Here is a 27403-nt window from a genome sequence, read left to right as displayed (position 1 = left end):
GGATTTTTTAGAATACCAAATTCAGGAGCAAAGGAAACTGGGCTAGGATTAAAAAAATCCCTAAAATTACTACCCAATATATAAAAACTGGTGCTTCCTTGAACCAAAAACATTACTGTGCTCCTTAATACCCTACACAATTTTATCAAATTCCATCATATCCCACCTACACTCCTTTGCCTCTCTTCATACTAACAAACTGGACAAATCCTGGGTTTTTTGTTTGTTTTGGTTTGTTTTCTTAAAAAAGAAAATCTTTTATTATCCTGACTATTTTAATTACTTCACCCAAGAGTTTCTACATTTCCTTTATAATATTTTTAAATAGCAACAAAGAGAAATAAGCTATCATTTTGTAGGATGACATCAGCTATGTTTCCAATATGTTTCTATGATGCTCATTATTTTGTAGACTTTTTGGAACATCAGTACACTAAATCAATGTTTTCCAGGAATGTTTAGATTAAAGGATGACAGGCTATGGCATATACATTAAAGATGATGCATAAATGACCTTCACATATAGGCAGGCCATCTGATATCCCTGTTTCCCTACAATTTGTTAAGAGTAGGTGCTACTGGGTAGCCCAGCCTGGGTGGCTCAGCGGTTTAGCGCCACCTTCATCCCAGGGCGTGATCCTGGAGATCCAGGATCGAGTCCCATGTCAGGCTCCTTGCATGGAGCCTGCTTCTCCCTCTTCCTGTGTCTGCCTCTCTCTCTGTCTCTGTCTGTCTCTGTGGGTCTCTCATAAATAAATAAATAAAGTCTTAAAAAAAAAAAAAAAGAGTAGGTGCTACTACTAGGTATTTACCCCAAAGATACAAATGTAATGATCCAAAGGGGCCCCTGCACCCCAATGTCTATAGCAATGTCCACAATAGCCAAACTACAGAAAGAACCCAGATGTCCATCAACAGATGAATAAAGAACATGTGTGCGCACACACACACACACACACACACATACACACAATGTAATATTACTCAGCTATCAAAAAAAAATGAAATCTTGCCATTTGCAACAATGTGGATGGAACTAGAGGGTATTATGCTAAGCAAAATAAGTCAATCAGAGAAAGACAATTATCATATGATCTCATTTATTTTTTTTAATTTTTTTTTTTATTTATTTACGATAGTCATACAGAGAGAGAGAGAGAGGCAGAGACACAGGCAGAGGGAGAAGCAGGCTCCATGCACCAGGAGCCTGACGTGGGATTCGATCCCGGGTCTCCAGGATCGCGCCCTGGGCCAAAGGCAGGCGCCAAACCGCTGCGCCACCCAGGGATCCCATATGATCTCATTTACATGTGTGATTTAAAACACAAAACAGAAGATCATAGGGGGAGGAGGGAAAATAAGATGAAATCAGAAAGGGAGACAAATCATAAGAGACTCAATCATAGGAAACAAACTGAGGGTTACTAAAGGGGAAGTGAGTGGGAGGATGGGGTAACTGGGTGATGGACTGAGTACTGGGTACTACATAAGGCTGATGAATAACTGAACTCTACCTGTGAAACTAATAATATACTATATATTAATTAACTGAATTTATTAATAAAATGAACAAAAAAAAAAACAAAAGTTCTGGAAGAGGGGAAAAATTAAGAGTAGGTGCTAATCCTACTATCAAAAGGTTGGAATTTAGCCTACAGCTACCCTCAGGCTAACTTCTAAATTGATGACACTTTGTCACTGCATACATGTCTATTACTATGCTGGACAATGTAAAGGTTGTTTTCAACACAAACCAGCACTCAAAGTGATTAAGATTCAAGTACTATTGGGAGGAAGACATAATCTAATTAGAAGAAGATTATCAAACTTGAAACAAAAAGACACCATAAACAGCAATTAAGAAGTGATAAATTAGATTGGGAGCCAATGTTTTTGAGAATCTCTAAATCCTCAGATAAAAATATAAACCCCAAAACCACAGACACATTTACAACAAAACTGGCTGACAAGGAATCTCCACGAATTCCCTTCAAATAGCAGGTGGGGACAAATCACCAAGAACCACAGGACCTGTGTCATATGAGAGGAAGCAAAAGGAAATGGCGTTATCTGACAGATCTGAGAACAGAGACGCTGAAAACAGCAATATGAGTACAAAAGCTATAACTGGAAGAATTTCTGTCCTTTCAAATAGTGATTACGTACAGGAGGTTCACGTTGAAGTCTGAAGAGGTTGGAGTTCTATGAACTCTAAAAACATCCCTCACTAAGAGTATCCCAATGTGAATAAACTACTGGGTGTGGAATCAAAACTGAGCACAATAGATACAATGAAGATAAAGGAAAGAGAATATTCAGATAAAAGCAGGGAAGAGAGTGAAGCCCAGAAATTTCAGAAAGCAAATGCCACACATTTGAAGAATGCCCCAAAACAATAGCAGAGGGAACTCTGTAAGAAAAGCCATTCTATTTTTTTAATGTTTTTTTTAAAAAAGATTTTATTTATTTATCCATGAGAGACACATAAAGAAGCAGGGACATAGGTAAAGGGAGAAGCAGGCTCACTTCCGGGAACCTGATGCAGGACTTGATCCCAGGACCCCAGGATCACAACCTGAGCCAAAGGCAGACGCTCAACCAGTGAGCCACCCAGGAATCCCAAGAAAACCCATTCTAAACCACAAAAATGTAAAGAATAGAAAATGATTAGGTCAATCCAATGAAGTTATAATAAGGAAAAAAGAAGAAAAAGAAAAAGAAGATATGGAATAAGATGCGGAATAAGGAACACATACCCACAAAATAGCCCAAAACTGTAACCTATTTCAAAATGAGCTAAAAAAAAACATTACAAAAATAACTCAAGACATGAGAGAACAACATAAATCAAATTTCAAAAAACTCAGATTTAAGGTTAACAGAACTGAGGGAAACATCAGAAATAGGGGGAGAAGCCTCAGAACTGAAGATTAAGTCTGAATGAACCTGAGAGAAAATACATATAATATATATCCAATAAACATTTATCCAAATGAAAGGATAGAAAGGGCAACTGATGAAGCAGTAAAAATCCAACGTTCAAGTAAAAGTCTTTAAAGAGCACTACTATAAGAAAACAAATAGTAGAAACTGTAATTCAAGAAAATGTCTCTAAAAACTAAAAAAGAAATTTTGAAACTACTGACTGAAAAAGCGTAACGTGCACCTAAGAATATCAACCCAGAAAGCCAACATTAAATTTTTCTAAGGCAATACTATATGCCAGAAGAAAATGGAGTAGTATATTTAAGATATTCAAGAAAATATAAATGAAATGTTTTCTATTCAGCAAAATTGCTCTCCAACACTTAGAAGGCACAGATAAACTGTTATCAAAATGCTGGAAATCAGGAAATACTGCTCCCATGAGCCTTCTAAAAGAACCTAGAGCACAAGTGTTAGGTAACCAAAGTGAACCTAAGAACTAATGTGGCAAAAGCAATAATATTATTTACTGGGATATCTGGGTGGCTGGGTGGCTGAGTCACTGGGTGGCTCAGTGGTTGGGTGTCCACCTTTGGCTCAGAGCGTGATCCTGGAGTACCAGGATCGGGTCCCACATTGGGCTCCACGCGGGTAGTCTGCATCACCCTCTGCCTATATCTCTGCCTCTCTGTGTCTCTCATGAACGAATGAATAAAATCTTTAAAAAATAAAAATAAAAAATATTATTTACTTGTTGGTAAAGATTAAATAAGTACAAAGAAGAGAGTATAAAACATAATGGCTAAATGTATGCAAAGTTAATAAAATATTTTTTTATTTTTTATTTTTTTAATTTATTTTTTTAAATATTTTATTTATTTATTTATGACAGACACAGAGAGAGAGGCAGAGACATAGGCAGAGGGAGAAGCAGGCTCCATGCATGGAGCCCGCCATGGGACTTGATCCCAGGTCTCCAGGATCACAACCCGGGCCAAAGGCAGCGCCAAACTGCTGAGCCACCAGGGTTGCCCAATAAAATATTTTTTAAAATACGGGATGGAAGTTTACGGAAAGCACAAGCAAAAAAAAATTTTAACTTTAAAATTTTAATTTTAAAATTATCACATTGTACTGTCATTGTGACAGTACAACTATTGTTATTTTGAGACTGCTGTAAGATACAGAATGGAGCAAATAATTATGTAACTCTATCATATGCTTTATGTCCTTGAGAACCACAACTCTTAGTATAGAAAGAAGATAGAAACATAACTAAAAACTCTGTTCTGATTTGATTTGGGAGTATCAATAAAAGTTCATAAAGGATTTTTGTCTTTTAAAACAAACAATAAAATATATAATAGAGATTCTATTCGAAGTAATAGAATATTTCATCATGCCAATATTTCCACAAATAACTATATATTCTGGAAAAAATATAAAGAACAACTAGCAGTGCCTGTGTGACATAGTGGGTTAAACATGTGACCCTTGGTTTCAGCTTAGGTCATGGTCTCAGGGTTGTGAGACTGAGCTCCATGTCCAGCTCCATGCTCAGCAGTCTCTCTCTTCCCCTTATGCATGCACACACTCTCTCTAAAATAAATAAAACTTAAAAAAACACAGCCAACTACCAGAAGGCACTTGAGAATATACCCCACAGATAGGAAACTATAGAATTTCTAAGAAAACAAAGTATCTCAAGATACAAGACTTATAAATAGGAGAAACAAAATCTCTCAGAAAAATGACCCATCCATGTCAGCCTACTGCAAAACCTATTGGTCAATAAGCCCTACCTACTCACACAAAGCTTCCCATAAGTTGTTCAGTGCTTAATGCATGTACATGAACAAAGCCCAATATCACCATATATCTGAGAAAATACAAACAAAACAAAGAAATCCATAAGAAATAAAAACCACCAAGGGGGCACCAAAAAACTGCACAGAAAAATAAAACAGAACCATCACTAAATACCCTAATAACAGCAAACTATAAAAATGAAATATTTAGAGAACCACCACCAAAAAAAGGAAGAAGAAGAAAAAAAAACCTCCTGGAAAAAGAAAATAGCTAAAAGAAAAAGAAAAAAATGGATAGATTCAAAGATAAACTTGAAATCTTCGCAGAAGGAGACCAAAAAGTTCAAGAGAAAAGAAAATTAGAGAATCAGAGGTCCTGGTTCAAATAATGAGGGAAGAAAGAAAAGAAAGAAAGGAAAGAAAGGGAAGAAAGGAAAGAAAGGAAGGAAGAAAGAAAGAAAATAAATCCAGGAGCTGAAATTATCAAAGAAATAATTCAAGAAACTTTTCTAGAACTAGAAAGCAGGAGTTTCTGCATTGAAAGACATACGCTTTAAAAAAAAAAATTCAAGTAAGTTAACATATAGTGTAGTACTGGTTTCAGGAGTAAAGGACATACTTTTGACCAAGTATACTGGTTCAAGAAGACCCACATCAAAGCACATTATAATAAAATATTTTAAATGCCAGAGATTAAAGAGAAGATCCTATAAAAGCTTTTAGAAAGAATAAACAGATTACTTACAAAGGATCAGGAATCAGAATGACATTGGAATGTTCAACAGTAACTTTGGAAGCAAGAAGGCAATGGAACAATACCTTTAAAATTCTAATAAAATGATTTCCAACCTAGAATTCTACATGCAGACAAACAACCAATGGGAGGATGAGAATATATAAGGTCTCAAATATGATACTCATTTACCTTTCCCTCAAGGAATAACCAGAGAATCTGTTCTTCCAAAGCAAAGGAATAAACCAAGAAAGAGCAAGAGATGGCATACAGGAAGCAGAACTGAAATACAGGACAGACACAAGAAGAATTCCCATGATAGTCAAGAGGGGAGATTCCAGGATGATAGGCATCCAGTAGAAGGAGAGAGCAACTATCCCTAAATAAGAACAGAACAACAAAATTTCAGGAAGAATGTCTAAAGAAAATAGAAATAATATAAGAAAAACTTGTATTTGAAAATAATCAGAGATTGGTACCTCTGCTGGTAACTATGTAGATGCTTCCACTGAATACTAAAAAACTCGGGATCCCTGGGTGGCGCAGCGGTTTGGCACCTGCCTTTGGCCCAGGGCTCGATCCTGGAGACCCGGGATCGAATCCCATGTCGGGCTCCCGGTGCATGGAGCCTGAATCTCCCTCTGGCTATGTCTCTGCCTCTCTCTGTGTGTGTGTGTGTGTGTGTGTGTGTGTGTGTGTGTGTCTATCATAAATTAAAAAAAAAAAAAAGAGGAAGGAAATTTCAAAAAAGAGGAAAAGTAGTTCCACGGTCAAACAGATTCGAGAAAAAAAAAACCTAAAAAACTAAAAACCATAAATCAACCATTAACTACAGGGAAAACAGAAAGTTGTACAAATGAATAAATGTAATCATGGAATCTGTATACACATACACACGAATATGTATATGTGTGTATGTGTATATATTTATGTACATATATAATCATATAATATTACTTAGAAATACAAAGAAAACATAATAAAAACCTGTATGATAAAAAGGATTACTTCTGTGAAGAATGAATATAGGGTTGGAAGAAGAGGACACAGTTCTGCTAATTTTCACTACAGGTGGTAGAATAAGTTGGCGTTTGCAGCTCTAACCATGGATTTGGGTCTTTTTCTTTTTGATCTGTAGGAATTCTTTACATAATTCTGAATATGAATACTCTATGACTTGCCTTTTCATTCATACTATTTTTTGGTGTCATTTGAACATAATTACATTTATTAAACATTTGTGGCCCATTTATGAAATGTCATTATTCTTATTAAATCTCTATTGTTTTATCTTTCATATTTAGATCTGCAAGTTATCTACTATTGATTTTTGTATTATGGTAAGAGGTGAGGGTCAAGAGTCATTTTCCCCCATCTAGGATATTCAACTGATCCATCATCTATTATAAAAGATTATCCCTTTCCCCACTGCACTGCAGTATTATTACCTTTATCATCTATCAAGTTATATATATAAATGGGTCTGTTGCTGAACTTCATTCTTTTCCATTGGCCTATTTTTTCCTTTCCTGTGCTAATTCCACAGTGACTTAATTCTAATCCTTGGTATATACTTAAGAAAACTAAAAACTAAGTCTCTATAAAAACCTGTACCAGTGTTGAAAGCAGTTATATCAGTGTGGATTCAGATTATTCACATTGAAAAACAGAAACGCAAACGTCCACCAACTGATGAATAAACAAAACCTGATACATCAATACAATGGAATATTAGTCATAAAAAGGAATAAAGTACTAATATATATTACAACATTCATGAATTATAAAAACACTATGCTAGGTGAAAAAAGACCCATACAAAATGGCACATATTGTATAATTCCATTTATAGAAATACTCAGAATAGGCAGGTCCACCAAGACAAAGTAGACACAGAATGTCGTATTGTATGAATCCATTTTTTTTAAATTTCATTTATTTGATAGAGAGTAAGTGTGCACAAACAGGCAGAGTGGCAGGCAGAGGGAGAGGGAGAAGCAGATTCCTGGATAAGCAGTGAGTCTGAGGTGGGGCTAAGATCCCAGGACCCTGGGATCATGACCTGAACCAAAGGCAAACGCTTAACCAACTGAGCCACCAAGGAGGCTCCTGTATGAATCCATTTATATAAAATGTTCAGAAGAGGCAAATCCATAAGACAGATAACAGACTAATGGCAGCCAAGGCTAAATTGTAGGGTAGGAGAGCAGTGGAATGGGAAAGTTGTTGCTAATGTGTATGGGGTTTCCCCCAAAACGTACACTTTTGTGTACAAAAAAAGGAATTATAAAAGGAAAGATTATAAAAGTTTCAAACTATTGAGGAGAAAGGTGCATAGAAGGGGAAAGAAAGTTTGATAAAACCTAGTACATAATCATTTATATACTCAGATATTTAGTTATGTACACATTTTGAAGCCTTCCAAAAACAGATTTTGGGAGGGGTGAGGGGCAACACACTCATGGGACATTTTTTTAAATATAAAAGCAACACAGGCACATGGAAAAAAATTTCATTACAGAAATAATAAATTTCTCCCTCCCATACCAGTCCCAACATTCAGGGGCAACCATTTTTTAAAAAGCTACTTTTAATGAAATTTTTGAATAGGCAATACAAATAGACTGCGTCACTTTGTTTTTTATTATCTTTCTAGAGGCTATGGGTCTAACAAATGAATCATGAAGTTGGTTTCCTTCCTTCTTAGTCAAAAAAATAACATTATGCAGACTGTCCTGCACTGTTTTCTTTTCTCTTAATATAGGTTGGAATATTCCAAATCAACACAGAATAAATTCTTCATTCCTTTTTTCCTTTGCTAACTCCTTTCTTTCAAACAGGTGCAGAGTATTCTACTATATGTACTATATTTCAAAAAGCTCTTTATTGACTCTGCCATGTAAGATTTAGTTCACTGGCACCACAGTTTCCCCTTCTTGATATATTTATCTTTTTAATTTTAAATTCTTCAAATAGTTACCCTTAAAAATACACGACTTTTAAATTCTTTAAACCATGTGTGATTCCTATGTAAAATAAGAAATCTTTACATTTAGCTCCTTTTCCCAACCTGACAGGTACACAATTAACTTGTACATTAGTACACTTTATAATATTTACCTTTACCTTTTACCTGTAATCCTACACCAGAGCTACAAACTCATACCACAAGGATCTGTGCAAGTAAACAGGTAAAGCAGGACTGAGGTAAAATAATAGAAGTATTGTATGATAGAATAAAAGTTTTCTCTCTCTTTCCAGTCAATTTCTGGATTAGCTGTGAACACTGAATTAGTGAATGCTGCTGAATCATTGCCACTCAGAGAAATACAAAGTTAAGGTCCTGCAAGCTTCATATCACATTTTTTGTTAACCAATTAATATATAACCTTGTTCTGTATAGAAGTGTGTTTCTATTTTAAGATGCCCTATTTAATATCTATTGTTGATTCATTCACACTGAATTCATAGCCAACAGCACTGTAACTCATGCATAAACAAAGCTCATAGAACACACATATTTTCTAAGGCACCTCATAACCTTCTTGTGCTCAGAACACTAGACAGCACCTTAGCACTACTACTCTTGGAGGCCATTTTAAACACAAAATTACCACCAAAAAAATCACAAGAAAGCGAAAAACATGGCAATAAGTTACTGTGAAAAGAACACGTGTTTAAACTATGAGAGCTGAAACACACAGGCAGAATGTTGCTTTGTTCAGCCTCGGGTGACTCAAGTTTTTCAGCACTGCACACGCACAGGTCCTTGAATGACTAGCAAAAGTAATCAGAGAATTGATTTTGAGGTTACAAATAAATTTGAGTGAGTAGGTGAATCTGCAATTACAGAATCCTCAAATAAAGAGGACTGACTATTCTAAGTGTGTATGTATCGGTCAAATCAAGCCTATAGATTATATTGTACAAACTGCAAATCGTATATAGCCTGTTTTATATATAGTCAAAATTTAAAAGGACATTAAAATCCTTCACTATAATTGCATTTTAATAAATTCACTATGTATTTTTAGAACTGCTTGATCTATAAATGTTTATAATTATCATATCTTCCTTATGGATTATTAGTCCTTAAAAAGTATCTATCTTTGTACCACTCAGGCTTTTGTTTCTGAAGAATGTTTATCTGACATTCATTCATATGTTCAAAAATATTTATCGAGGGCCTCAGTACTATGCAGATGCTAGGGAGTATAGTAATGAAAAAAAAGGCAACTCTAAGGGCCCATGGAGTTTATATTGTACAAGAAAGGAAACAATTAAAAAAACACATAAATATTTAGTATTAGTAAGGAACCAGTAAGTACTTTTAAAGAAATTAAGTGGAGAAAGGGGTAAAATGATAGAACTATCTTCTTACATAGAGCGGACAGAGAAAATCTCTTTGAAGAGGTGACACTTGAGCAAACATCTGAAGTAATAAGCAAAAAGCATGTTTGAAGCAGTGACAAAACAATGTGGGTGTACTGGGACAGCTGTTAGTTGAATAGGGCAATTAGTTTAAAGCTAGATCAGAAGGTTTTGTTATGGCATGATGAAGACACTGACTGTATTTTTAATGTGACGGGAAATCTTTGGAAGGTTCTGAGTTAGGGGAGAAACTGATATCAGGGGATCCCTGGGTGGCGCAGTGGTATGGCGCCTGCCTTTGGCCCAGGGCGCGATCCTGGAGACCCGGGATCGAATCCCCCGTCGGGCTCCCGGTGCATGGAGCCTGCTTATCCCTCTGCCTGTGTCTCTGCCTCTCTCTCTCTCTCTCTCTCTCTCTCTCTCTCTCTGTGTGTGTGACTATCATAAATAAAAAAATAAAAAAACAAAAAATAAATAAATAAATAAATAAAAAAGAAACTGATACCAAACTTATATTCAATTTTACTTTCTTCCCTGAGATTACCTGAAACATTTTCTTTCCAGTTATTTCCAATCTTTGTCATTTTTTATATTTCTTGTCAACAGCCTAAAGATGGGTTCTCAATTGTTGTGATAATATATACTTAGCTTTATTCTTTCTATATTATATAATAGTTAAAATTAAGATTTTTTGTTTCTTCTCTCTCCCTTACTTTTACTGGATTTTTTATTCCTCCAACCCTGTCACAGTAATTTAGAAGCTCTATTTATAGTATCTCTGTTGCCTGTGCTTAGTACTTTACTTTTAAGCAAACATAACATACATCATTACAGGTAAATCAATTTTTTACTCTATGCTCCTAGATGATTTTCATATCTTTCTCCCATTCTTCCTCTCCCAGAGCACCATCACTGTCAGAAATTTAATCCTTGTGCTTTTAGTTCTACATTACAAACTCCAGATTTACCATTAGTAAAACTTGCTTATAATACTTATAATACTAATATAAACTTTCACAGATACACTATAACCACGAATTTAAATAAAACCATTATAAGTCATTGCTCAACACTATCTTACATTCTGTAGCTTCATCTATATTTTTAAACTTAAATGAGTATTAAAAATACAAGCTTATCCAGAAAGAACCCTAAACCAACATTAATTCATCATCCAACATATATACAGTTCATACTCAAATTTCCTGAGCTATCTCAAAAACATCCTTTATAACCATTTTTCTCCCAATCCAGGAGCAAATCCGGAATCACAGATTCAATCTGGCTATGAGTCTTTTGTCTCAACCAATCTAGAATAGTCCCTCTGCCTCCCTTTGTTTTTCATGGCACTGAACACTCTGAAGAAAGAGTTCAGGCCAATTGTCTGGCAAGATGCTGCAGGAGTATTTTCTTATGACTACATTCAAATCAAACATTTCCACCATGGGGGAAAAAAAAACCCAACACTTCCACCATGAGAATTATAGGTGATCTGTATTCCTCTTGTTGCATCACCTAAGAAAGCACCTAACTAACGTCAAACTGGGTCACTGCCAATAAAAACATTTGACCTTGCTTATTATGGTGGTAACAAATCTCTCCATTTTAAATACCCATTTTCTCTTTTATAATAAGTAACTCATCTATAATGTGAAACTTTGAGACCTTAAAAATACAATGGTCTCAAAAACATTTTACTAAATGATTTTAATTTCCAGATGATCCTTGACTTAATTAGTAATTATGCTGCAGAATACTGAATGTTAACTTTGATTCTATATTAGCTGACATTCTTCCAAGAGACTAACCACATAACAACAAGCATACCGAGATTGGTTCCTAAGTACTATTATCCACTAAAATCAAGCAGGGCTCATGGAGAAAAATCTGTTCACATTCCTTGCAGAGACCACAACGATAATAGAGAAAAGATAATAGGGACTGTCTATACATGAGCACAAAAATTTACAAAAATGTTTACATCTTTTTTTTTAAGATTTTATTTATTTATTCATGAGAGACACAGAGACAGAGACAGAGAGGCAGAGACACTGGCAGAGGAAGAAGCAGGCTCCATGCAGGGAGCCCGATGCAGGACTCGATCCTGAGACTCCAGGATCACACCCTGAGCAGAAGGCAGACGCCCAACTGCTGAGCCACCCAGGCGTCCCTACATCTCTTAAATCTAAATAAAGAGAATGCAAGTATTCTTTGAACAATATTTTCAATTTTCTATAAGCATAATATTTTTTCAAAGTAAAAGTTGTTTAAGGGGGGGCGGTGGAGGAGAAATCCTGCAGCAATGTATAAATATATGAGTATAAAATATAATAAAATAAATACATAAATGAGTGTAGAAAGTATCATAATACTAAAAATAGAATATGTAACTTTAAACACCAGGAAAAGGGGCAGCCCAGGTAGCTCAGCAGTTTAGCGCCGCCTTCAGCCCAGGGCGTGATCCTGGAGACCCAGATCCAGTCCCACTTCAGACTTCCTGCATGGAGCCTGCTTTTCCCTCTGCCTGTGTCTCTGCACACTCTTTCTCTCTCTCTCTCTCTGTCTCTCACGAATAAATAAAATCTTAAAAAAAAAAAAGAAAGAAAGAAAATCATTGAATAATTATGACCCAATTGTGTTTAAAAAAAAAAAAAAAAACCACCAGGAAAAACTCCCTTTGACCAATGGAAAGCAAGGGGGTAGAGGGGAATAAAAGTAAAGTGTAATTAGAAGCCATTAGACGATAGTAGAACCAAGTCAGAAAATAACAATAATTACAATAAATGTAATGGACTAGACCCACCATTTAAGAGGTAAAAATACTAATATTCTATCAAAATACACACATGGTCTACAGGAAATAAAATTAAAACAAAATGAGTAAAAATAAAAGAATTATATCCCTATATCTAAGATAAATATGAATGAAAAGCCGAAGATACTAATCTTAAGATTTGAAAAAAAAAAAACCAAGTATTTAAGAAAAAAATAATTACGGTTATAAAAAGAAAAATGAGAAGATATATGTATATAAAAATACAGCCTCAAAATATATCAAGCAATTATTGATAAACTACAAGCTGAAATACATTAATAATCACTGCTAATGATTTTTTAATTGAAGCACAGTTTACACACAGTGCCCAGACAACTCTATACATTATGCTATGCTATGGTCACACGTGTAGCCGCCATCTGTCACAATACAATGCTATTACAATATCACTGACAAAATTTCCTATACAGCTAAAGATTTTAACACACCACTCAGAAAATGGTCAAGCCACACAAGGAAATATTTAAAATCTGAACAAAAAAACTAAGACCTATTAGATATGAAAAACTTATAATACAGGACACATTTAAGAATTAATGTCATACAAACTATATTTTCAAAAGGTAATACAGTTAAGTTAGAAATCCATAAGTAAAGAATAGCTCAAAATATCCCCATTGATAACCCCTGTCTTAAAAAGGAAATAAAGGTGGGGTGCCTGGCTAGCTCAGTGAATGGAGCATGCAAGTCTTGATCTTAGAGTTGTGAATTTGAGCCCCACATTGAGGGTAGAGCATACATTTAAAAAAAAAAATGTGGAATAAGTATTGTAGTATGTAGTCTTTTGATCTGACTTATTTTAACTTAGCATAATGCATTTATCTGAGACACATTCATGCAAAAGTTAGTCTCTTACTTTTTATTGCTAAATAATATTCCATTGTAAATATGTATACCACACTTTTTAATACATTTCTCTTAGATGAAGAATAGCTGAGTTGTTTCAATATTTTGAAAATTACAAATAAAGTTTTTCCTTCCCTTTAGATTTGACAGTTGTTTATGTGGAGTAAATTTCATTTGAAACAATAAAGAATATTTCCATTTCTGAAGGTCATGACATATAAAGAAAAAATATATATATGAGGTGTAAGAAATAAAAGTGTCATTTTTGGAAGATAGTTATTGGTTAGAGAATCAACAAACTGTTACAACCAAAAAAAAAAAAAAAAAAAAAAAGGCCAACAGCAAGACTGCTATATACGAGATCAAACTATAAACAATTCATAGGTATGCAATAACCCAACTAGAAAATAAAAAATACTTCAGCCACAAAAACTTTAAAATATCCAGCAATTAGCCAAAAGAATTCATAAAAACTAGCCAAAAAAAAAATTTTTTTTAAAGATTTTATTTATGAGAGACAGAGAGAGAGAGAGAGGGAGAGAGACAGAGAGAGACAGAGACACAGGCAGAGGGAGAAGCAGGCTCCATGCAGCCTGATGTGGGACTCAATCTCAGGTCTCCAGGATCACACCCTGGGCTGAAGGTGGCACTAAACCGCTAAGCCACAGAGGCTACCCCCTAGCCAAAAATTCTTAAGATCTCTATAGGGAAAACTGAATAAATGGAGACACATTTCATGTATTTGGATGAGACAACCTCATCTCATAAAGATTTCATTACTCCCTCAATCTATAAATGCAATGCATTCAAAGTAAGAGTTCTATTTGAATCTTTTAAGGAAAAAATAAACAACTGTTAATAGAATACCCAAATGCTAAAAGCAAATGATGCTCAAATTTTATATGATGGTATAAAGAACCATAAAAAAACTGAGTCAACCTTATAAAAGAAAATTAAAGAAGAAACTTGCTCTGCCATATAAAAAAAATACACAAAGGATGCCTGGGAGGCTCAGGTGGTTAAGCATCGGCCTTGGGCTTGGGCTTGGGCTCAGGTCACGGTGCCAGGGTACTGGAATCAAGCCCCACATTGGGCTCCCTGCTCAGCAGGGAGCCTGCTTCTCCCTCTATCTACCTCTCACTCTTCCTGCTGTTCTCCTGCTTGTGCTCTCTGCCAAATAAATAAGATCTTAAAAAAAAAAAGACACTAAAAACACAACTTTTTTTTTTAAATATGATAGTGGGACAAGAACACAGACCACTGGAATATAAGAAATTTCAGAAAGATCCATATATGTATATGGCAACTTAATATATGATAAACGTAACATCACCAATCAGTGGAAAAATATGGATGATTTAAGAAGCACTGTGGAGAGGGGCACCTGGGTGGCTCTGTCACAGTTAAGTGTCCAACTCTTGATTTTAGTTTAGGTCATGATCTCAGGGTTGTGAGATCATCCCTGGTATGGAGCTCCACACTCAGCAAGGAGTCTTCTTCCTAGATTATCTCTCTCTCTGCCCCCACTCCCCTCTCTCTAAAATGAATAATCTTTTTAAAAATGCCTAAAAAAAAAAAAAAAAAAGCATGTTCTTCAGAAAAGTGTTTCACTAGATGCAGAAAAATAAAACTGGATCTCTATCTATACTAAAAGGTGAGGCCTAAAGTGTAAATATGACCGCAATCTATATAATTAACAGGAAGAATTTATAGAGTATCTTTGTGGACTAGGGGTTGGGAAGGAGTATTTAACTCTTAGAATACCTCAGGGTCCACTGAACCCAATTTTAACATTTGAGCTTCTTTTTCAAATAGTTCTACCTATTTGTAAAGATAGATATTTGGCAGAGGGGCTGAGGGGGTGGCAATGCCTGGATGGCTCAGTCAGTTAAGAGTCTGACTCTTGATTTCAACTCAGATCAAGATCTCAGGATTGTGAGATAGAGCCCCATGGAGGGCTTGTGCTGGGTGTAGACCTGCTTAACATTCTCTCTCTCTCTCTCTCTCTCTCTCTCTCTCTCCCCGCTTCCCCCCATTTATACACTCTCTCTCTCTCTAAAAGAAGATTGGTATTTGGGGACTTTTATTCCTTCTTAGAGACATCCAAAGAATAAAAATAAAACTTATTTTTAATAGAATAAAATCCATTCTATCTTATAATTAATCACCAGATATCCAATAGACCCTTTCACAAATTTTTTTAAGATTCATTCATTCATTCATTCATTCATTCATGATAGACATAGAGACAGAGAGAGGCAGAGACACAGGCAGAGGGAGAAGCAGGCTCCCTGCAGGGAGCCCGACGTGGGACTCGATCCCGGGACTCCAGGATTGCACCCTGGGCCAAAGGCAGGCGCTAAACCACTGAGCCACCCAGGGATCCCCCCCTTTCACAAATTTAAAATGCATTATGGATCTTATTGGTATTATTTTTCCTATATTTTATTATTAAATCATCCTAGGAATTACATCATCATTACTCACCATTGTTTACCAATTACTCCCAACTATGCTAAAATAAAAACCAGTAGAAAAAAATAGAATAATGATAATACAGGCAGAATAATGGCCCCCTATGACACTCACATTCTAATACCCAGAACCTGTGAATGTTACCTTCCAAGGCAAAAAAGATTTTGCACACGTAAGGGTAAGGAAGAACTTTGAATTGGGAGAATTATACCAGATTATCCAGACAGGCATGAGCCCCATCTAATCACTGAGTACTTAAAGTGAAGAACCTTACTAGATTCTGGTCAGAAGAAGATGTGACTTCCAAAGAACAGTAAGAGAGATGCATCAATGTGGCTTTGAAGATGGCAGAAGGAGACTACCAGCCAAAAAATCAAGCAGCCTCTTGAAGCTAGAAAAGGGAAGGAAAAGGTCTCTCCCGCAAAGCCTCTAAGAAAGAAATCCAGTTTTGCATACAACTTGATTTTAACCCAATAGGACCAATGTCAGACTTCTGACCCTCAGAACCATAAAAAAATAAATGTCTGTTGTTTTAAGCAACTCTTTGGTAGTTTTTTATGGTAGAAATAGAAAAACAATGCAGATATAATGACCTAAAAGAGTGACACAACAGTGTCAAAGAAATGCATCATCTTTCAAGAATGTATAAAAGACTAGAGACAGAGGCACCTGGGTGGCTCAGTCAGGTAAGTATTCAACTCTTGACTTCAGATCAGTTCATGATCTCAGGATCATTGAGATCAAGACCCATGACAGGCTCCACGCTCACCAAGGAGTCTACTTGGGTTTCGTGCCCCTCCCCATGCATGTGTGTGCATTATCTCTCAAATGAATAAATAAATCTTTAAAAAGGAGATAACTTAAAAAAACAATACTAGAGACAGCCTTACAGACTGATTTTAGATTGCATGGATTCCAGATGAGAATTAAGAAATTTTCATTTTCCACTCAAGATGGTCAAGAGAAGAAAATGACAGAGGAAGATGTTTTATAATTCTTAGACAAATCAGAAAATAAATACAAGGAAGTAACAACACTTTTAGACTCTAAAAGTGATGGCAATGACTATATAAGTGAAATCTCAGAGTCGCTGAATGATACTATTCTAGATGAATTTTCTCAAATTCAAGAATCAATGAATTAGATAACATATTTGTAAGGAAAAAAAGGAAATGTGGTATTTTCATCAATTAGTCATTCAACTGAAGGACTTCATCATATAATATTCTTCTACAAGAATCTGGACTACTTCATGCTCAAAGGATACATGACAATAATCCTTTGTCTTTTATGATGCCTGTGCACCAAGATTTATATGATACAAAGAGAGTTTTATATGTTTAAATTCTGATTAAAATTTATAATAAAGTTGTTTTTTTGTTATATCTTATTCCTTCTGCTATAAATTAGTATTAAAATAACTTAAAATATAAAAATAGCAAAAGGATGAGGTGCCCAAGTGGCAGAGTCGGTTAAATATCCGACTCTTGGTTTCAGTTTGGGTCATGATCTCAGGGTGGTGAGATCAAGCGCTGCACTCTCAGCATGGAAGTCTGCTTGGATTTCTTTCTGCCCCTCCCCTGACACGCTCTCTTTTTCTAAAATAAATGAATATATCTTTTAAAAAATAGTAAAAGGATCTATTTGACCCATATAGTTCACAGTGATGACTATTTTTTTAAGATTATATTTATTTATTCACGAGAGACACAGAGAGAGGCAGAGACATAGGCAGAGGGAGAAGCAGACTCCCTGTGGGGAACCCAATGTGGGACTTGATCCCAGGACCCCAGGATCATGACCCGAGCCAAAGACAGACACTCAACCACTGAGCCACCCAGGCACCCAACTGTTTTTCTTAGTATACCAAGAGCTACTCAAAACTTCAGAGTTACAGACTATGAAGTAAAAAAACCCGGGGTTTGATTACAACAAAATTGAAGTGTCCTCCAGAATGATCCTACACAATCAATAATGGATACCACAAACAAAGCTGAAAAAGAAAACAATCTTGAAAGAAATATAGGCAATCACTGGAACAATTTACAAGAGACTCCCAAAAAGCTAACAAGGACATGAAGAAATGCTCAAAATAATTGGTGGTATAAGTAGAAATATATATGTATATTGTTTTATACCTGCTAGATTATCAAAAATGAGGAATCCAGATGATGCCAAGTGTTTCTGGCATGTGGGGATACATTAATGATCATGCATTCTGTTGAAAGTGCAGATGAGTCCTGTGTAAGTGTTCTGTATAGCAATCTTCTACTACTCATATACCCTATCACTGAGCAATTCTGCTCTGGCATATATAACCTAAATAAATGCTCACAGAGGTCCATAAGAGAAAAAGTACATGAAATTCACTACAGTTTGAGGTAATGGGGAGTTGAAGATGACAATCTGAGGTCTATCATTTGAAGGCATAATAGATACACTAAAGTTTTATGCAGCAGTTATACAAATAGGAACATATACAGATAGGAACAAGGGTGACAGAGGCAAGAAAGAGACAAAGGACAGGAAAAGTAAAAATTATATAATGGGAGAAGAGCACTTCAATTCACTAAACTCAGTTTTACCCTGAAACCTATTATGCTGTATTATACTGCCCCTACTAAAGTATGTCATGCTATATTAAAAATCAGGTTTATAAATACCAAATTTTTCCCCTATGCATTATAAAAACTATAGTAATTAATAATTTATTAACCAATATGTGGGATTCTTTTAAAAAATATATTCTGGATCATTTAATACAAGGAAAAAGTGTCAAATAGTTATAATTTTACTTACTTTTGCTCCAACACTGCAACTGCCTGTGCTCCCCGTACTCCCACTTGCAACTCCTGTAAATCTAGCTTCCAATAATTCTTGCCTTCTCGGATCCAGACTATGAAGCTCATCCATTGCACCTATTAAGAAAAAAACAAACAAACAAAAAAAACCACCATATATTCATATACACACAAACACAAAATACACAGATGTAGTTAGTTGTCAATATAAACTTAATGAATGCATTCCACAAACAGATGAGACTTTAAAATTTTTATCACGTCCTTCATTCATTTATCAAAACCAACAAAAAATTTCCAACATTTCTGACTGCAATCCACAGTAAAAAATGCACTATTTTCCACCCAATTCAGAGTATATTTTAAACTGGGAAAGACTGTTTTATAGCTGTCACATTCCAAAGATTTTTGGTACATTTGATAACTTTCAGTTTCTATCAGGTGTATGAAAAATATACATGTATCAAACAGATCATTGAGGTAACATCTATTATTAAACAATCACTGCAGAATTAAAGGGGAAAATTAGCATCCTCATGTAATTGCTACTATGCGGAGTAAAGCACCACAAATTCTAGCCAAAATTCAATTAAACTCTTAAAATTTATTTTATTTGTATCTGCCAATTCTCTACTGATAAAACCTTAAAAATGACATACATGAGTGGGTCTCAAAAGGAATAAGGAGAAATCCCAAATCACATGTGGACATTTTCAAACTAAACTAACTAGACCCCTTCTACATACTCTGACATTCCTCTATCTTAAAGGTTAACAGTTATTCCTATACATATTACCTTTTAAAATTGCTTTCATTACCTTTTATCTTTATCTGGACAGAGGACTGGATGGATAATGGCCATCCTTCCATGTTTACTTGCTTATATATTTACCTGAATATATCTTTTCTGCCCATTCCTCTTTCTTCCATCTCAAAGAGGTAACTATCTATAAAAAACTGAAGCCTTCAATTTTTGCTTTTGATCCCATTTCTTCTTGATATCCAAGGGATCTTGCATTTGCATTTACAGATCTAAAGCTATAAAACTCTTAAAACATAGGGGAAAGCATCATGATCTTGGAAGGATTTGGCAAAGATTTCTTAGATATGAAACCAAAAGCATAGGCAACAAAAGAAAAAATAAGTTGTAATTCATCAAAATTAAAAACTTTTGCACATCAAAGGACATTATCAAAAAAAGTCAAAAGGCAACCGACAGGATGGGAGAAAATTACCTGCAAATTGTAGATCTCATGAAAATTGGTATTCAGAATACATAAAGAAATACTACAACTCAACAACAAAAAACTAAACAACACAATTTAAAAAATGGGCAAGGGGTGACACCTGAGTGGCTCAGTTAGTTGAGCATCCATCTGACTCCATTTCAGCTCAGGTCATGATCTCAGGGTGGTAGCATCAAATCCTACATGGGGCTCTTGTGCCCCATGTTGGGCTCTGCACTCAGCACAGAGTCTGCTTGAGAGACTCTCCCCCTCTGCCCCCTCCCGCTCTCTCTCTAAAATAAAATAAATAAATAAATCTTTTAAAATGGGAGAGGACATGAATAGACATCTCTCCAAAGAAGATATACAACTGGCCAATAAGTACATTAAAAGAGGCTCAATATCAATCAGTAGGGAAATGCAAATCAAAACCACAATGAGTTACTTCACACACCCATTAGGATGGCTACTATCATAAAACAGAAAGTAAGTGTTAGTAAGGATGTGGAGACATCTGAACCCTTACACATGGCTAGTGGGAATGTAAACTGGTGCGGCCACTGTGGCAAACACAGAATTACCATATGATCCAAAAATATCATCTGAGTATGTACCCAACAGAAGTGAAAGCAAGGACTACAATAGGTCTTTTGCACATCATGTTCATACCATCAGTATTCACAATAGCCAAAAGTAGAAGCAACCTAACAGTCCGTCAATGAATGAATGGATTAACACATTGGGGTATATGCATAAAATGGAATATTATTCAGCATTAAAAATGAAGGAAATTTTGACACAGGTCACAATACAGATGAAATTTGAAGATATGCTAAGTTAAATCATGTAAATATTTACATAATGAGAAAGATAGCTTCCTAGAAACTTTTTACTGACAAAATTCAAGATATAATAACTAATGAAAAAATGGAATTGGGAAATACAACTGAGTTTCCTATCATCATAATCTTCTGCAAATACTCAAACGATAATGTTGATCGGTTAGGTACTTATCTTAGAAATGTCTTTTCTGATAGGTACTGCTAAATACTGATATCGACCCACAAGTACATGATTTTGAGTATATTCACTACTTGGCAGCTACAGAAGTCAGATTCTTCTTTTGTTACTTGTTTGCAATAAATCACTACACTGCAGATTAATCACTTCCAATAGAAGGTTCCTTAAGTGTAAAATTAAATGGATTTTGAGATATGGAAACTTTCCTTGCATCAATGTCTGAAAAATGTTGGTGGAACTGTAGTTTGATCATGGAAACTCATGGAATGAAGATCTCACTTTGACAGTAGTAGGAGAAATATATAAAGCAGCTTTATGTTACTTGTGATTCAAGTATCAGCTGCCACTGAAATAATTTTACTGCAACTTAATTTCACATGAAGCACTACTTTGCCTCAGAAATTTAGGTTAATTTAAAAAATATTTCCAAATCTGCAGGAAAAGCTAATTTCCAAATCCAATCATTATTTGACAATAGGGGTTGAAGGCCATCCTGTTTCATTCAGAAAAAATTCAATCTCAGTCCTAAGGTCAAAAATTGTAAAAATTTTACTACTAACCCAGTCAAGATATTCAGCTTCTGTGTCCAACAAAAATTCATGCAGCTGATGCTAGTTAAATCCATATGAGCAAATCAAGTGCACCACTGACAATATTGATTCAGTCACACATGATAAATTCAAATATCTTCTGCAAAGGACCTACTGAGGAGTAACACAATAACCACAGTTTTGGACACCTCACATTTTTACAAGCTTTGTAAAGTTATCCAACTAAGTCTTTTTCTGTTCCACACAAATTTTTACGACCATCAGGTATAGAAAGAACATCATAGCAGATTCCACTTCAGATTGTACTTATTAGTGTTTTCTCAACTTTGAAAATATTCTTGTAGTTGCTCTCCACAGACTGTTCATGGAGTCTAATTGTTCTGTCACTTCAAATTTGGCATTGACACCAACAACAACTGAATAGTATCAATAACATCTGTCAACTCAGCAAGAGCCAAGGAAAACCACTTGCCTTGTTTTTTAATTGACTATCGATGTTGCTTCAAATGTCCCCAATTCTTAAATCAACTGTTCTGGCCAAAAAATTTAGTCTAAAACGCCTTTATTTTTTCTGGACACATTTCTTTGCTGCCATCAAACAATTTAATTAACTCACCATCAGTAAATGGTTTTCCTTGCTTGGCTAACAAATGAGCCACTTGGAAACTTATTTTGGTGGCAGCCTCATTTTCAATTTTTATTTTTATGAAGAAATTATGCTGTGATAAGATATTCCATTTTAAATTGACTGTTACTTTAAGAAAATAGAGTTGAGACTAGTATGGTGTATGCTTAATCTAATAATGTCAACATACATTCTCTAACAGCTACAGTATCAATACATAATAGAAAAAATGTTTTGCTCTCTAATTCAACAAAATAATACACACTCCACTGTGCCTTAAAAGCATGGCACTCAGAGTCCATTTTTCTTTTCTTGTTTTGACATGATAGATATGCCCTGGTATAAAAAAATAAATATTGCAGGCTGGCAATACACATGGCACTCAAAACACTTTCAAGTTATAACAGCAGCACTGAAATTTGTAGTGCACCAAAAGCTGTATGAAGTGATAAGAATGCCATATAGGGTCTCTGTCACAACTACGCAGCTCTGCTATTATATTGCAAAAACAGCTTTGCTCCAATAAAACTTTACTTACAGGCAATAAAATTTGAATTTCACATATCATAAAGTATTATTCTTTCCGTTTTTTTAACCATACAAAAATAGGTAGTTTGCTGACTCCTATTGTAACAAGCACATTTCAAAGATTTTAATTTTTTATGCAATCATTTTGACACTTATCAGAAATGTGGTCCTTAATTATAAGAGGTGAGATTTCCTGAAGAATACGTGATTTCACCATAATCCATTAAATTCTTTGTTATATAAATGTTTATACTTTTGAAAAAGAAATTATAAAAGCTACTATAAAGACCATATTATCCTTAAAGAATATCCATCTCTAAATACAATCACCTGTCTCCTAATTATGGTATTATTCTTACTAAACTGCTCCATAAAATTTCTGCTAAACCAAAATTTCACATAAAAAATATGAGATGTCACTACCCAAATAAGAGATCACATCCTATTCCATAAAGAAAAATTTTAGGGAAACATAAATGAAGGCCACACTTTTACCCATTACAGAAATAGGTCACGTCCCCTTCTAATAAACATTTTATTTCTCTTACACACACACACACACACACACACACTCACTTGATAGATTTTAATTATAAACTTAGCCTCCTAAGGTGACCAGTCTAAAAAAAGATGCATGTAAAAAAAAATAAATAAAATAAAATAAAATAAAATATAAAATAAAAATAAGATGCATGTATTTAGACACAGGATTGGTTCTGGTTAGTCAGCATTACTTTATAGTTTTATCACCTTTTTATGACAAGGAATCTATCTTTTTTTTTTAAGTTTTTTTTCTTTCTTTTTTTAAAGATTTTATTTATTTATTCATGAGAGACCGAGAGAGAAAGAGAGGCAGAGAAGCTGGCAGAGGGAGAAGCAAGCTCCATGCAGGGAGCTGGATGTAGGACTCGATCCCTGGTCTCCAGGATCAGGCTCTGGGTTGAAGGTGATGCTAAACCACTGAGCCACCGGGGCTGCCCTCTATCTTTCATTATATCACTTTTTAATTACCTTAAGACTTCATCTTCCTTGGCAAATAGTCAAAACAAAATCATGATATCTAGAAAGCACGTTTTCAAAAGTTTAATTCCAGTTACCAAAGAATAAAGGAGTTTGTTCACTTAGACTCTTCTCATATAGTCATCTGCAAGTAAACCATTATCTTACATTTTTAAATTTAAAACTTTCTGAAGTCTGAAAATATTTTAATTCATTCCAGAATTTAATTGTTATTTCTTATATTTCATCTGATAAACTGATTTATACAGAAGAGTTAAGGTCTTTCTTCTACTAATATCTTTCACATTATGCTAGATAAGGCAAAGAACTCTGACTAAAAAAATACCATGATAAAATTAGAAATTATTTCAACGGGATAAAATATTCCATTTAAATCACTCCTTTTCATTAGTTCTTTAATGCATTTCAAAGTATAGAAAACAAAAGGAATTTAAGATGACTACACTGTTCAACACTCCAGAATTACTTCTGACTCATCTTTAAACATCTATTTTAACATGGTTAATAGAATATATTTTCATATACAGTATTTTGTATCATATAGTGAACAGTTATTATTTTTGAATACATTACATTCCAACATTTATTCCACAGCTTGATTTCCAATTTAAAACCAAATATCCAAAAAATAAAAAAATAAAAAAAAAATAAAACCAAATATCCTATTTTTTGGTACTTAAATGAACATGTTAAATGAGCTATCACAAAAGTAGCCCAATTTCTTTCATAACCTTTTTCCCCCATGAATCTAACAAAAACATCTCTCACATTTTTTTCTAATGATATTAAATATTAGCATTTGGAAATTTAATCCATTTACAATTTAATTGTATATAGGTGTAATTTTTTCCAAAGGAAAATGTCATACAATTTCTCACAAATGTAACCTTTCCCACCAATTTGAAATACTTCTCTGGCCATCTATCATATTCCCACATAAATGTGGGTCTGTTTCACTGAACTATTTGAGTTATATACATCTATCCATCTACCCACACACACACATATATATATATTGTACATATATACATAACTATACTCTCTCACAGACACACACCCCAAACATTTCATTTAGAATGACCGAAAAGAGTAAGCACAGAAAGCCAGATTCTAGTATATACATTCAGTTATATAAGCCCGTGGTAAAGAGAACACAGGTCTGATCTGGAACCACTCCAAGTCAAAGTGGTCACCTTATCTTTAAGATACTTAGTCATTTTGGGGATGCCTGGATGGCTCAGTGGTTAAGCTTCTGCCTTTGGCTCAGGTCATGGTCCTGGGATTGAGTCCCCCCATCAGGCTCCCTGCAGGGAGCCTGCTTCTCCCTCTGCCTCTGTCTCTCTCTCTCTGTCTCTCATGAATAAATAAAAACTTAAAAAAAGAAGGTACTCAGTCATTTTAAATGCTTTTGTTGTTACCCTTACAGCAAAACTTCAGACATACTGAGACCAAATTACTCATATAAAGAAATATAGCTTGCATCAGAGTAAAGCACAGAGTTCTGGTTTTTTGCTTCTCTACCCTGTCATGACCCTAGAGAATGAGTAATAATTTAATCTCAGTTTTATTCTTATAAATAAAAAATGTCTAACAGCTAGTTTTTCTTTCATCAAAAACAAATATACACAAATAGACAAGCTGGGTAAGCATGGCCAAGTTCCTTAACCATGTTTCAGCCTCTTTATATATAAAATAGATAATAAATGTACCTTATAGTTGTTAGATAAGGTAAGGTATATGAAAAGTTTTATACTAGACTTGTCATTTACTGAGTATTGAATAAATGTAACCACATATGTATGCTACAAGTGCTCAATAAAGGCTGGCATATATTATAGACAGATAGACAGACAGTATAAGCTCCCTTTGTAGCTTTCTCCCTGTGGTTAGAATTTCCAGGTAGGTAAAATGGCATATACTTCAATGCCTAATTTTTTTCTGTTAATGTCAAAGTAATGTAACTAACTACTATTTCTCTACCTTCTTCAGGCTTATAATAATTTGCTATTTTTAAAACCAATTTCTCTCTCATATACTCATATACACCTATATATACACATACAAATGTGTGCATACACACACACATATATTTTTTAATGATCTATTTCTCTATTTTAACATATAGTTCTCAGTCTTAAAGATGAGGAAATTGAGATAATGAGAGATTAAGTCATATTACCTGTTGTTAAAACTTATATTCACTCAACTAAGCACCCCTTATCCCAAAAGAGCAGTACAAGTGTGTGTGTGTGTGTGTGTGTGTATGAGAGAGAGAGAGAATGAATAGACATGTGCTTACATTTATACATGTAAAAGCAATGTTTTCTAAGAAAAGTCCAAAATAGGAATTCAGTAAAACCTGACCTAGTTGCTACTTTCTTAAGTCAACTGGTATCCTATCCCTAATTATTTAACAATCTTTTTTAGTTTCATGCCTTTTCCCATTATAATACATGCTGTTTGAAATAAGTAATACAGAAATACAAAAATGAAAGTCCCAATGTTTCTCTGTCTCCCAAAATCCCATGCCTCTAGAGATAACCATTTTGATATATCTTCAAAAAAGGACAGTGATGATGTACTGCTCCACAGTACTCCTTTTTGGTCTATTCTTTCCCAATAGGGCAGGGTGAAAAAAAAGGGCTACAGAATAGTTATTTCTCACAGTTCTTCTGCAGCAGGAAGTAAATCTCTGACCGGGAAGTTGCATGTACTCTACATAAGAAGTCCAAGTTGAACATTACCTACCTTTTAAAACACTACCTGAAACAATGTAATATAATAAACAAGGATAAAATATTCTAGATTTTATATAGTGATTTCAACATAAGCATTATTTCACCAACATGATCTCTATCGTATCTTCAACAAGATTCCTAAAATGGATTTCTGTGGACATTTACTGTAGCAAAATAGCTTTAGGGTTAAGAGTATGGGCTCTGCCGCCAGACTGAGTTCAAATCTCAGCTCTGTCCCCATCCATAAAATCCTAGTAGTAACAGAGCATACTCCATAGGATTCTTATGATTAAATGAGATGATACTTGTAAGCCCTTAGCAGGTTTCTGGAATATAGAGCCTCCATAATTTCTACTTACTAAGTCCTAGAAAAATAAGCAATCTCCCCAAAATTGCATGCCAAGTAAGTGATGTGAGATGAGAAAGCAACAGACAACAGAGCATTCCAGTTTACTCACTTTCAATTTCACTAGCCTAAACCTTCAAATAAAGAAGAAACAAAGTTTTTAAAACTTGTTTGCTTAGGGAACCCTATCTGCTCTAAATGCCCACACAGACATGTTTAACATAAATTATGCAGCTCAATGAAAATAAAAACAATCTTTACCGTCATTCCCAACTCTAAATTGCTTTACAACCCCAGAGAATCCCAAGTTTAGGTGCCAGATACATAAATGAGTGCATAAACCCATTAAGATCATAATATTCCTCTACAAAGACACATTTCCAAAGACTCAAACACTCAAGATAAAAAAAAATTTTAATTTTAGTAATATTTTCTAGTACCTTCAGCCTTAATAAAAATGCCAACCTATAACTATTTATTAGTTTGTTTATTTATTTATTTATGGGGGGGGAGGAGGAGAGGGTGAGGGGGAGACAATCTCAAGCAGGCTCCAT

General features: G+C 34.7%; 1 protein-coding gene across 1 annotated transcript in view; it reads right to left on the bottom strand.

Annotated features, from left to right (window-relative positions):
* TLK1 (tousled like kinase 1) overlaps positions 1–27403 on the bottom strand; it is a 145534-nt gene that overhangs the window by 84708 nt on the left and 33423 nt on the right. The window contains exon 2 of the mRNA XM_055307849.1: positions 18794–18912. Coding sequence (XP_055163824.1) covers positions 18794–18912 — 119 coding nt within the window. The remainder of the gene's footprint in view (positions 1–18793; positions 18913–27403) is intronic.

This window comes from Nyctereutes procyonoides, unplaced genomic scaffold, assembly GCF_905146905.1.
Source record: "Nyctereutes procyonoides isolate TBG_1078 unplaced genomic scaffold, NYPRO_anot_genome, whole genome shotgun sequence".
Classification (NCBI taxonomy): domain Eukaryota; kingdom Metazoa; phylum Chordata; class Mammalia; order Carnivora; family Canidae; genus Nyctereutes; species Nyctereutes procyonoides.
The sequence above is the reverse complement of the archived record's forward strand: the minus strand, read 5'-3'. Positions and strand labels throughout refer to the sequence as shown.